We start from the raw sequence: 13,635 nt of genomic DNA on the forward strand, positions 1-13,635 counted from the left end.
TTCTCAGAAATATAATTCTCAATTCTCTTAACTTTTTGTTTCATTTTATTTTTTAAGTAAGCTCTAGGCTCAAGGTGGGGCTTGAACTCACGGTCCTGAGATCAAGAGTCATATCCTCTACAGACCGAGCCAGCCAGGCGCCCCTCTTAACTTTGAATTTTAAATTCCATTTACTGGCTTCTTGGCTGATGTTTTCAGTGCTTTATTTGTTAACTCAAAATTTCACAGAAGTTCCAGGTTGCAAAGTAAACTTTTTGATGTTCATGCATTCACTCACTGAATATATATTAAAGTTAACTCTATATTAGGCTCTGACTTAGGCACTGGAGATATAGTATAGAGTAAAATAATGCCTTCATAAAGTAGACATCCTGGTAGGAAAAAGCGAACATTTCTCATTGCCATGTAGTATTCCATTGTATAGAAAAATCATGTCTTCTTGATCCATTTATCCGTTGATGGACACTTAGGCTCTTTCCATGTTTTGGCATTTGTTGAGAGTGCTGCTATGACCATTGGGGTACATGTGCCCCTATGCATCAGCACTCTAGAAGTTATATCTTGACTATTTCTTAAAATGCTTTTATGGTCTTTATTTCAGAAAGGGTTGACCGTCAGTCTTCTCTTTACCCAGATGGTCCATGACACCTGTGGGTCTACTATGTACCAGGAGGCAAAAGGTGAATCCAGAAGACAAAATCAGAAAGGTGAAAGGCAACCAAAGAGTGGGTGTTAAACTAATATGTATCAGTGATAATGGGGAATTTGGAGATGAAGAGAGAGCAAGAGGAGGGGAGAGTGATGATAGCAGCAAGAAAGGGCTGAGGGATATATAGATATATTACATTTATATCGTTTGCATTTCTATTATGCAAATGTGCCTTCTTCTACAACCCATTGATCAACATTCCACAGAGTTTTCAACCCACTAAAAATCCTGTGGGATTCAACATTTTTATTTGTGTGAACATGTAAGGAAAGGGGCTGGGTTTCACATTGGTCTGATAGCAGAGCAGAGTTGCAAAGCAAAGCAAGAATCCATAATCTGGGGTTACCATCAGAATACAAACTTGCCTAGAAGGTGTAGTATGTTTAGAAAGAGCAGAAGACTTTTCCCCAGGGCATGGAATTACGGGGAAGGTGGTCCAAATATATCTAGCCTTCAGAAGGCATAGCATCCCAAAATTGAGAGAGAGAGAGAGAGAGAGAAAGAGACAGAGAGAAAGAGAGAGAGAGAATGAGAGAGAAGTTTTGAGTGATGAATGATTGGGAAAAACAAAACAATAAAGGTTTTGGTGGTAAGCTTCAGTTCCCATTTGCCTTTAAAATGCAGTTGATAAGGGGCCCTCTGAAAAAAAGCAATACTTCTGAGTGCAGCTATAATGAAATAGCTTATATTGAACTAACCCTCTAGTAAAAAGTAAAGCTGGACAAAATACACAAAATAACTGTTTGAAAGCACTGGAGGACAATCTGCCGAGCGAAGACTTGAAGGGCTGTGGTCCCTGAGCACAGCAGCGTGTGCTCTGCATTTACCCAAGTATCTTCTTGAGGGAGTTTGCTATTTCATTGTGAGGTGGAAGAGAGTAGAATAGAAAGGAACAGTCTTACTGGGTCAGGAGACAGAGGATGGAGTCCAGGTGAACGAACCACCTGGGATTTGAGGAGTAAAATCCCAGAGAATAATTGGTAAGTGCCGCAGTGTGACCTTGGAGGCATGAGCCCAACGTGAGCCCACGCAAGTCAGTGCTCCAAGAGACTCAGAACAAAATTGCAACTGGGAGGGTAATGGCAGAGCAGAGGTTTCAACCACCATGCAGTACCGAGGAGAGGGAGGGTGGAGTTCAAGCCCCACCAAATAGGGGAGGTGCTGGGAAACATCTAAGGCTTTTAGTTGAGATCCTGGAAAAACCATGTCCTAAAGCCCTGGAGGTTGGGCAAAGCTAAAACAGAGCAGCCTGACAAAGCCGAAGAGGAGCTCTGGATAGGATGGAAGTGGCTGGACCGTGATCTGCCTGCCAGAAGGAAACCTAAGCCTGTTTGGAGGAAAATAATAGGACCAGCTTTCATAAGCGACATCTACATTTACACAAAAGTATGTCATCTGCTGAAGAGAAGGAACCGAATGACCACAACAAAACAAAACAACACAAGAGAAATAACAGATAATGAAAATAACCCAATGGCAATCAGGTATTGGAGTTCAAAAATCACTATGATTAATGGTCCAGCAAATAGGGGAAAAAAAAGGGATAAAAATTCAATCAAAGATTTGATATGTGGATCCTTAAAAAGGAATAAAATAAAAAGGCAGGGGTTGAGATCCAATATTTCCATTTTACTATGCAGAGGCATGTTCGCTTTTACTCTCATTTCTTCTTTCCTCTTCAATTGCTTCCTCTAGCACACCTCCACTTTTCAAAAATGGTTGTCACATTAGGCTGTCATAGCAACTACAAAAGACACATGTCGTTATAAAGTCCATCTGTTGAATTGGGAGATATGAAAGTATTTTCAATAAGAGATAATATAACTAACAGTGTATAGATTTTAGAATGACAGATATCTGTGCTCAGGCTCTGTCCCTACAAGTCTCTGTGATTATATACATGTTACTTAGCCATTCTGAATCTGTTTTCTGCTCCACAGAAATGGATAGATTTTAAAAAGTCACTGCAAGCACTAAATGAGATGCTTTATCTAGGCAGAATGCTTAGCACAAATAAGTTCCCCCCAAACATTGAGACCTCCTTTGCTGTTTACTATCGTTAACAGAGAGAAGCACACGTCCCAAACTGGTTACTCTTGAACTTCAGAATGGTATGCCATCTACATATTGACTGTCATTTGATATCCTCAATCAAGATGAAGTAATATACAATGTGTATTCTTTCTCTGTCTTCCAAAGCGAGAAATGTTAATGGCCAACAAAATGCCTGCACAACACGGGTTAGTAAAAACAATAGCTCCTCGGGAAAAAAAAATGGAGTATTGCAAATATCTGGGACAAAACTCAAGGCAGCAGATCAAGCCTTTTGTTACAGAACGCTATGCATGCTCTTGCTTGCCTTTCAATAATCATTCCTATTAAATTATTTGTGCTTCTGACACATCTAATGAAGTCATGTTCGTGATCAGCTTACTCACAGGGTGTAGCATAGTACCTATTTTGTTAGGAAAGCTGTTTGTATAAACTGCAGCATGCAGCAAATACATAGTTTCACAAAATGCTCATTATGCTTTCAGTGTGACAATCTTTGGCTTGAATCCTTTTATGCATATTTAGTCATTTTAAGATAGACTGTTTTGGGTACCGGTTAACAAAAAGATTATTTTTGAGCAAACTCCCTAACAAGCAAGTAGAATAGTAAACACTTACTAATGTAGCAAACTCTGAGCCATGTATTCTCTCTGAATCTTGAAATTCTGGAGAAATGGTACATCTGTAGCTAAATCTTATATATCATTGAAACTGATTCTCATAAGCACATGGAAATAAACAAGAAAGAAACTGAATTAAGGGAGGTCTTCTAAAAATAATATTTTCCTAGGACACTGATAACAAACTGCAGGCTTGACTTCTAGCTAATTATTTAATTGTTCGGCTTAGTGGTTGAATAATCATACCTTATTCATTCAGAGACTTTTCAAGTGAAGTCATGACATACACCTTTGCTGTTATAAATGATCTCCAGGCCCCACGTTTTAGGTCTCGGCACTAATTAGAAGTGAGACTTACATCACTCTCATGACCTTCTCGAAGGTTGTATGTGAGGTCGTGCTGAATGTCTTCCACGAATTTGTGAGCATATTCCGGGTAAAGGTCTAGCACTTCAAAGAGTCCTTTGAGGATGATGCACTGAAGATCACAGTAGGTTAAAGCCTTCACATCTGCGTTGGTCTTGATCACTTGGTCCTTAATTGATAAATTTGCTCCAATTAAGTCTCCTTTCCCTTGAAACAGTGAAAAAAGGAGATAGGTCAATTTTAAGGAAAAAGCAAGCTGAGACTGGAGACCTTATCTGACTTACAGGCTTCGCCTCTCTGAGATGACACCGCAAAGGAAAAAGAAACCTTCATCTCAGTGGTGTTGAGATTCAGGGTCTGGTAATTCTTTGTGGTGGGGGCTTTCTGCACAGTAGAATGTTTAGCAGCAGCTCATATCCCTGACCCTCAGTGGTGACAGCCCCAAATATCTTCAGATACTGCCAAATGTCCTCTGGTAGGCAAAACTGTTCCCAGCGAGAATGTTAGTCTGCGGGGTAAGGTCTAGGAGAGCCAGAGTTGGGAGCTGTAGGTTATAGGTGGGCTCCAGACAGTCCTTCAACATTCCAGAAATGACTTTAGACAGAGAAGTTGACATTTGTGTTAGTTTCCTCAACTGTTCAAAGGAAATAATAATGGCTCTGATTTTTTTTGAGTGCAAAAAGGCTCGGTATGAGACCATCAGGTGTGTATTAATAATTTTGATTCTAACACAGTAAGGTGGGCTTCATCATCAGCTTTCTAACATACTCAGGTTGTTTTATTTACCTCTAAACATGTCTACGAGACAGGAGGGAAAGGGAGGAGGAGGTGCCCTGTCTCCCTCTTCTCAGAACTGGGAGGCAGACATAAGTATTGCCCAACATGGATGGTGAAATCTACTACATAAACATGTAAAACATGAGCTGCAGTTCTAATACTCTGTGACAGTGTAAAAGCCCAATTTTTCAATCAAAAAAGAAGGTGAATAAATGAAAACCATGAGCTTTTTGCTTGTGCTACTGCAGGGAGAGAGACATACCACTGCTTGGTGATCTGTGCCCACCCCACACCCAGCACCCCTGATACTTTGCCTGCAATACCTCCGCCTATCAGTCTTAGGCTAGATTCACCTGCCTGGAACTAGCTGGCTTCCTTGAGTTTATGATTAGATAATATTGGCCAATGAATTTGAATCGTTAAAATCTTTCACCTGATTTGAATCAGTTTCGTTTAGCAGGAAGGTGAGCAAAAATGTAAGTGCTAACAAAAAACTGATTACAGCTTCAGATTTATTTTAGACACAGCCATTATCAGCATCCTTGTAAGACACTTGAAAGAAAATCCATTCAGTTCTCAGACAAACTTAGGTTAAAGGCTGAAGTAATATGAGCTAAGTTCACAGAGGATATTGGCATCAGATTCATGGCTACCACTTAGGAGTTTCTTTGCTTTGTCCTTCTGCCTGGGGTTTAAATTTTATTATTTCTTAAATGGCCACTTTTCTCCATTTCAGAGGGAATCAATAACCAACAATTGATCGACAGAAAAACCACCAAGCAAATAGTATCTTTGGAATGGTATAGAACAAATTGCCCTGTCCCCTGTTCAGTTAAGTTTTTAACTTGTATATTTTCATTTCTTTATTGTGCCCAGCATTTTGGGAAGCAAAGCCCAAAAAACTTGTATCGGGCTTCATTAAATTCTGTTTTATTGAATTTCACAGGAAAAAAGAAACATACCAAATTAACCAGGAATACCTGAAATATTCATAAAAATAAAACAGTTAAAATTGAACATCTGAAATTATTGGATTACATTTGAGTATTATTTTTCAATTAACATTAAACTTAAACCTTGAAGTTGAGCCTATTTGGCCAAAGAGAAAAAGGGCTAAAATCTACGTTTACAGATGCTAAGGGAATAAATAGCCACATAGTGATAGAGAAGTCAAGTTGGCTTTAAATGTTATCAACAATGCTAACCTTGGAAATTCTGTTTCTCACATATTTTATTAGAAATCTAAATTAGTGCTCAAAAACTCAAAGTTGGGCACTAATATAAATATATAGCCCAAATGCTTTGAATACAGCAGATTTTGAAATTTGTATATCTCAGGAGAATTTATCATGATGCAGTGTCTTGCCGCAAAGAACATTTACATTTTTTCTGTGAAGCAACTGCTGTTTGGGATGACTTTATTTATTAAAAAAATTTTTTTAATCTTTATTTATTTTCAAGAGCTAGTGGGAGGGACAGTGACAGAGAGAGAGGGAGACATGGAATCCGAAGTTGGCTCCAGGCTCTGAGCTACCAGCACAGAGCTGGACACAGGGCTCAAACCCACGAACCGTGAGATCATGACCTGAGCCAAAGCGAGACGCTTAACTGACTAAGCCACCCAGAAGCCCCTAGGATGACTTTAGAGTCATCATACTTTCCTACCTAGGGTGACTGTAGCTTGACTATTTAAGTCATGATGACCCCCAGCTATAAAATACCACCATCTTGCCAAACTTGGCACCCTAGAAAGAATTCCAGTTTATTTATTCATTAAGTGAGTATTTATGAAGCACTGACATGTGTTCCAGACATTGTGTTGAGTCCTGGCAAGTTGAGCACTGGTAAATTACAACATGGTTTGCATCCTTGCTGATTTTACAGTCGTATGGATTTCTCACTATCTTGATTTAGGACCTTCATCTAAGTGTCCTAATTACTCTAGGTCTTGGTATCCTTATTTCTAAAAGAAGAGAAAGGTCTCTTTGGTCCCCTACTACCTCCATTTTTCAGATTTCTATTATTGATATTTGCTAACCAGTTATTCTTCCACAGAGGGTGGGGGTAGCTGATGGGATGGATCTGTAAACTGTCCAGGCTAGAGCAATAGCATGTTTAATTATAATTAGGTAGACTAATACCATCTGTGAAGAGCACCTTTATCAGTGCTTTGTCATTTTCTTTTAAACAACTGTGAAGAAATTGGTGGAAAAACACAATTACCAGGACATGAAATGAAGGTGTACAAAGCAAACAATTTCTATCCCCGTAACAAATCCTTGCCTCTATGTCAACTGCCTCCCCAGGCATCAGATTAAGAAATGTCTTCATGTATTGATTGGACAACTGAGTTGCTTGAATAAGTTATGGTTTGACAGCTGTTTGGTGATCCTTCTTCTCTACAACATCATATATTAATTCATTTTGTTGGCAAAGTGAACATGTATTAAATATCTACAGATCAAATGTGAAGCCATGTGCTTAAGTGTATCAAAGTCAGTATTGATTTTAATTGGCCCTAAAAGACAATATTACCATAGGGAAAGTAAAATACTCAGTCTCCACTGAAGTAATGTTAATCACAGAGATAAAATATTAATAATTCGTTATCCTTGTCTGGATTTAGCCCCAATACCACACAGGAGTACTTAGAATGGTCATGTGGCAAATTTGCACTTAAATCACTTTTGATGTTGTGGAAACGAATATGTGAAAATGCTAATCATGAAAATCATAATTTATGAAGGAAATTGGGGCCAAGAGCAAAAGGCAATGGATTAAGTCTTTCAGCTGTGAGGAGAATGTTTTATTTTTATTTTTTTATTTTTTTTTACAAATAGTTTATTGTCAAATTAGTTTCCACATAACACTCAGTGCTCATCCCCACAAGTGCCCTTGTGAGGAGAATGTTTTAAATAAGAAAATCCAGTTGAATTATGTATTACAAACAATGCTAATTTATTAGAAGCCATCGTATTTGTACCTATTATGTTCTAACGTTATGGAGGATGCCTTCATATTCCCATCCCTAGTATCGTTGCTAGTTACCAAATGTAAAAATACACCGTAATTACGGGATCAAAACACATTATATATATTTAAACATCATGCACTATTTTTGCTTACAAGCATATGAAGCCATACAGTTCTGGAAAAATAACTATATGCCCTTTTAAAAGGAGGCTATGTCGGGGCGCCTGGGTGGCTTAGTCGGTTAAGCATCCGACCTTCGCTTAGGTCATGATCTTGCGGTTCGTGGGTTCGAGCCCCGCGTCAGGCTCTGTGCTGACTGCCGGCTCAGAGCCTGGAGCCTGTTTCAGTCTGTGACTCCCTCTCTCTCTGACCCTCCCCTGCTCACGCTGTCTCTCTCTCTCTCTCTCTCTCTCTCTCTCCTAGAAATAAAAAAAAAAAAGGGGGCTATGTCAATAGGCAGGCTATGAAACTTACATAGTCCTAAGAAAACCCATGGGAAAGTATTTTATGATTAAAGTTAACTTGTTAAAGCAAATTTAGGAATAATTATCAATTATAATTTAGAATCATGAAATAACAGAATGGCCTTTAACTTCACAGAGTTGATCAGTGAGGAGGAATGTTAAATTCTCTTAAAAACACAAACACAGAAAGCCTCACTCTAACACTGATAATGAACCGGCCAAGTTGAAAATAAACTCTGTCAGTTGCTCTTCCATCACTGCCTTTCTGTAAAGAGAAAAACATAAGAGGGGGAGTCAAGAAGTGAGCCGAAGCTTTGAAAGGCAAGCCCTACCTTTTCCCTGGTAGGTGGCCAAATGAGTGCACATGAAGCAATGAGAAGCACCTGGCTATTTCACTATTTGCCAGCCTCCACCTTCTCACCTTTAACTGGGGATAATCACACCTGCCTAATGGGCCAGGAGGACTTAAATTGGATAACGGATATAAAACACCCAGCTCATATTAGGGATTAAATAAATTTTAGTTCTCTTCTTTCCTTTTCCAAAGTATAATCTGTCTTGAAGCTTACAACTAGAATCCAGTGATAGCAGGCTTACAGTGATTATATAGAATAGTAGGCATTGCTTAGAGGTGGAGAAGAGCCCTGGATATGGAGTCAAAAGACCTAGGTTAGCTTTGACTTGGGAAAAACAGAAAATAACACTCTTATCTATCTCTTTGTGTTAGGAAGGCTTAAATAAGACCCCACATATAAAAATATTTTATAAATGGTTAAGTTGTTTCTAAATCTTAGTTCTTAAATATATTAAAAATAAATGAGCCCCTTTTTATTAACACAAATTCCAAACAGTGGTGCACTACATTGGTGTTCAAAATATATTTATTGTTTAGATCACAACCTGTCACATTCATAGGCCCTCAATAAATATTTGAATAAATAAAAAAAGAAAAGAGTGATTTTAAAAGAAGTACACATAAAATTGTGGGTAGGAATTTTTCTATATTAGCTCTACATGACACCTTTCGTCAGCTGACCTTTAAATTTCAATGAACACCAGTTATGTCTTAAAAGTTGGGAGTCATGGAGCCTGGGTGGCTCAGTTGGTTAGGCGTACGACTTCGGCTCAGGTCATGATCTCATGGTTCATGGGTTCAAGCCCCGTGTCGGGCTCTGTGCTGACAGCTAGCTCAGAGCCTGGAGCCTGCTTCAGATTCTGTACCTCCCTCTCTCTCTGACCCTCCTCTGCTCACGTGCACTCTCTCTCTCAGAAATAAATAAAACATTAAAAAAAGTTGGTAGTCAGTTTTGTGGTACAAAATCTTCACAAACTTTTTTGTGACTTTTCTTTGAGGGAGTCAAAAATAAAAAGAGGCCTATGGCTACCTTGACAATATTGGGTTAGTGATTGCAATGAGAGCTTATCCTCAGTGCATAATCATTTTTGTGTTATTTCTAGCACAGATGGGACCATTTTTATGTTCTTCTCTGACTTTGTTCTCCACAAAAATACAAAAATGCCCTTTTAAAATTGACCAGCTATTTCACTAAAAGGCAACAGGCATCATGACTAATAATCTGGCTTTAGGAATCAGAAAGAACTGTGCTCATTTTCTTATGTTATTTGGGCAAATTAAGCTAACATACTATTTAGTCATTTGTAAAATGGGGTATTCATACTGCTGGATTTAAACAAATTTTTTAAATGTTTATTTATTTTTGAGAGAGAGACAGAGCTCAAGAGAAATTGGGGGAGGGGTAGAGAGACAGGGAGACAAAGGATCTGAAGCAGGCTCTGCCCTGACAGCAAAGAGCCCAATGTGGGGCTCAGTCTCATGAACCGTACCGTGAGATCATAGTCTGAGCCAAAGTCAGACACTTGAACAACTGAGCCACCCAGGTGCTCCTTGATTTGTTTTTAATCCAGTACTATGAATCCAGATAGAGAGTGAGCACACATATGCGAGTAGGGGAGGGGCAAAGAGAGAGGGGAAGAGAGAATCCCAAGCCGGCTCTGCACTGCCAATGCAGAGCCCTATGCAGGGCTTGATCCCATGAACCATGAGGAGATCACGGCCTGAGCCAAAATCAAGAGTCTGACGCTCAGCCGACTGAACCACCCAGGCATCCCAGTACTGGATCTTTAGCAAGAATCAAATGATATGCTGAATGTAACACTTAGCACAGTGTAAACTCAGTATGTGGCATAACAATAATAATACATATGTGGCAGATTAAATCCATTTAAAGAATAATCCTGATTCCATCTTTCATCCAGAATTTTCTTATTCGCAATAGTAGTATCCCCCACTTCCCCGCTGCCATTTTTTCTTTTTAACTTATTCTCTTGGGTGAAATTTCGTGAAGCTTTTCAACACCGACGTACCAAGAATAGCCAGCACCATGCTGTCTTTAAGAACTTCCATGGAGCCTGAGCATACAAAGTAGATGGCCTGCAAAGCATCTCCTTGACGCAGCAGATACTCCCCCGGAGCACAGAAAGAGGTTTTGATGTGGAGAGACAGAGACCTGAGGCAGCCCCGGCTGGCACACTCAAAAAGGGACAACTGTAAGATCTCCTTGTTCAAATGCATAGTGATGTCAGAACGCAGCTCATCTGGAAAGTCTTTCAAAAGCTGTCAAGATGAAAGAAGAAATCAAGTTGGGGTAAGTCTAGTCTAATTGATACACTCTGCAAGATGTCTTACGGGGATGTTCTTCCCAAGGCTTGACCAACAAGAATACGGAAGAGGAAATATATGTATGTAATTGTCCTGGAGAGATTTTTTTTAGCGACTGTGACCCCAGTTAGGTGCTAATTAAACATCAGCTACTAATAAGGCTGGGGAAATAGAATACATGGATAAAAAGACTCTAGAATGAAAGTGTATGGCTTACTGTGATATGGTTCTCAAAAAGACTCCTACTCGGGACAGAAGATATGGACTTTAGACCCACCGGTGTTTCCTCTAGAATTATGATCATATGAAGAGAAAAGAAACCGAATCATAAGTTAAAAGTATGGATTACTGGTTTGATTAGGGAGCGGTAGCACATTTGCTTGATTTATGAGGTACCTTTCTTACTGTGGTGGTCTAGTGTATTCTTGGAAGTCTACAGATAACACAAGTGCTGGAAGACATTTTCTTTTTCTGCTTTGTTGGTTTTAAAGGCACACATTAACTTTGTTGATCTAATATTTAAAGATTACACCATTTAATAGTCATAAGAATTGGCTCTCCTCAGAGAGGGTCAATGAGAATGAAAGTTAGTTGACCCAACTGACCAAAATAGCAAATTAAGGTAAAATGTCGGTCAACCCAAAGTGGCATAATGAAAACATAAGCCAAAGCAGATGAAAGAAAATAGACTGGGTTTCATGAGGGATTCAAAATTACAAGTAAAGTAGTTGGTAGGTGTGTACTTTACTTCCAAGACCTGCATTCGAGCATCTTGCTTTTACCTAAGAATATGTGCTTTCTGCCTGAAAACCTCAATATGAGAAATCAGCATTACCTCATTTGAATCTATTCCATTGTTGACTGACCAGGTTGTTTGGAAATATTCGAGCATCCTCTGCTTGAGCTGCTGGGGCAGGTGATGGACTCGTATAAAGTCCTTCAGATCCTTAGTTCTAGTGTGATAGAGGGACCATCTGGAATACATCCTCTGTATGATCGCCGTCACGTTTCCAAACACCAAGGCGTGCATCAAGGCTAGAGAAGACGACACAGCATACAATGGGAGAGAAATATGATGGAGGGGCTCACCTCTTGAGTCTAAATGTACAGTTTATATGTCCTGAGTTCTGCAGCATATGCCGATGTGGCCCTGTTGATACAGCTGTTTTAGGACAAGCATTTAGGTACAGCCACGTTGCCACAGAGTGCACCCTAAAGTCATCATTTTGATCAGTGTAAAAATCAATCGGAGTAAAATATCTTTCGAAAATGCTCAGTAATAGGCAAAATAAGTCCCTTTGACTCACACTTAATCTGTTAGCTGCCGCTCTGGCCATGACAAACTTTATTCTGTACTTTTTGCATCGACATTATTTTTAACAGGTATAGTTCAATAGCCATGATAAGATAATTTTAATATAATTTTATAAAATAAGCTATAAAGTTATAGTTCAATGATTATCATAATAACAGATACATTTTAAAAATGAGTCTCTTATAAGTGGTTAGCCCTCATCTTTCCCCCTAAGCCATCACTTAAAATTAGTTTTATGATATTAAATATACACAGTTTTATTAATAAAGGTATGGAGAAAGTGGTTAGAAATGTAACTGAGGATTTTCTGAGCAATCTGAAGCTGAGATTAATGTGGCTCCAATGGCCAACCCCACTTTGGCTCTGTGGTTACTAAAATTTTAAAGGAGATATCAAAACATCTGAGACCATTAAAGAAACAAATTCATTCACAGAGGAAAACTGGTATTCTGCCTAGAGGTATCGTTACCACTCTGAGAAGAACCAGGTGGTACACGTACATGAGACTCCTGTTTTGATGAGCTCTCTCAGTCAGATAGTATCTAATCCCCAATTTCTTACTGAACCTTCCCCTTTTTGAAACCACTACCAGATTATAATAAGATAGAAGACTTTGTTCACATGAATTCAAGAGTTGGTGGGGATTGGAGATGGGTCTTCTACTGGAAAAAAAGTGATTTCTAGGAGTTGCCCACTGTGGGGAGTGATCAGGTATCTTAAAATCAGAAAAGACAGGACAGGAATTTGCACTGAATAGTCATTAGCCAAACAGAACTGGAATGGCCTCTGCAGATGCCAGCACATAGTCCAAGAAGTTCTTAGACTCATCTGGGTCTGTGACATTGGAGGACATGAAGGCTGGTATAGTTACATTTATGGGCAGATAAGTCTCAGTGATACTCAGATTTCAGCTCAGCAGTTTTTGGTTAAAAAAAAAAAAGACTACAAATTTAGTAGTTTGTCTATTAGAATCTCTCAAAGTGTCCCTGTACCAAAATCTCAATGTCCGAGGAGCTCTGTTAAAGTTTCTTATTAGCAAAATGGATACATTAGTGCAAATACACCAACATATTACCGCATCTATCTTCCTGAATCTCTACCCCATTTCAGGATAGCCCCAAACAAAATTCTTTCTTTCCTCTACATTTGCCAGAGTAGAGACCACTGGCATACTAATTTCAATCTAATCTAACATTGGAATTAAAATTCTTTCAGGTTATATATCATAATTTCTCTATGAAAGGTATGGTCACCATGCCTCTAAAGACAGCTGGTAATAATAAGGAAACCCTCAATATTTTGGAAAAGTTACTAGAATAGGGTAAAACTTAGGGTCTATATACAGGAGGAATATAATGTTGCAGTGAGAAGATGGACTTCAGAATTAATCGCATCAGGATTTGAAACTGACTTTGGCACTCACTTCCTAATTGTGAACTTGGGAAGATAACCTAATTCACTTAGGTGGACACAGTTCCCTTATGTATAAATGGGCATAGTAGTCCCTTATTTATACTGCNGCAGTGAGAAGATGGACTTCAGAATTAATCGCATCAGGATTTGAAACTGACTTTGGCACTCACTTCCTAATTGTGAACTTGGGAAGATAACCTAATTCACTTAGGTGGACACAGTTCCCTTATGTATAAATGGGCATAGTAGTCCCTTATTTATACTGC

General features: G+C 39.0%; 1 protein-coding gene across 1 annotated transcript in view; it reads right to left on the bottom strand.

Annotated features, from left to right (window-relative positions):
* KCNH8 (potassium voltage-gated channel subfamily H member 8) overlaps positions 1 to 13,635 on the bottom strand; it is a 358,017-nt gene that overhangs the window by 48,233 nt on the left and 296,149 nt on the right. Inside the window, exons 9-11 of the mRNA XM_077750888.1 lie at positions 11,477 to 11,676; positions 10,347 to 10,596; positions 3,740 to 3,954 (exon numbers count right to left, since the gene is read on the bottom strand). Coding sequence (XP_077607014.1) covers positions 3,740 to 3,954; positions 10,347 to 10,596; positions 11,477 to 11,676 — 665 coding nt within the window. The remainder of the gene's footprint in view (positions 1 to 3,739; positions 3,955 to 10,346; positions 10,597 to 11,476; positions 11,677 to 13,635) is intronic.

The sequence above is a fragment of the Crocuta crocuta genome, unplaced genomic scaffold, assembly GCF_008692635.1.
Source record: "Crocuta crocuta isolate KB4526 unplaced genomic scaffold, BGI_CrCroc_1.0 scaffold279, whole genome shotgun sequence".
Classification (NCBI taxonomy): Eukaryota; Metazoa; Chordata; class Mammalia; order Carnivora; family Hyaenidae; genus Crocuta; species Crocuta crocuta.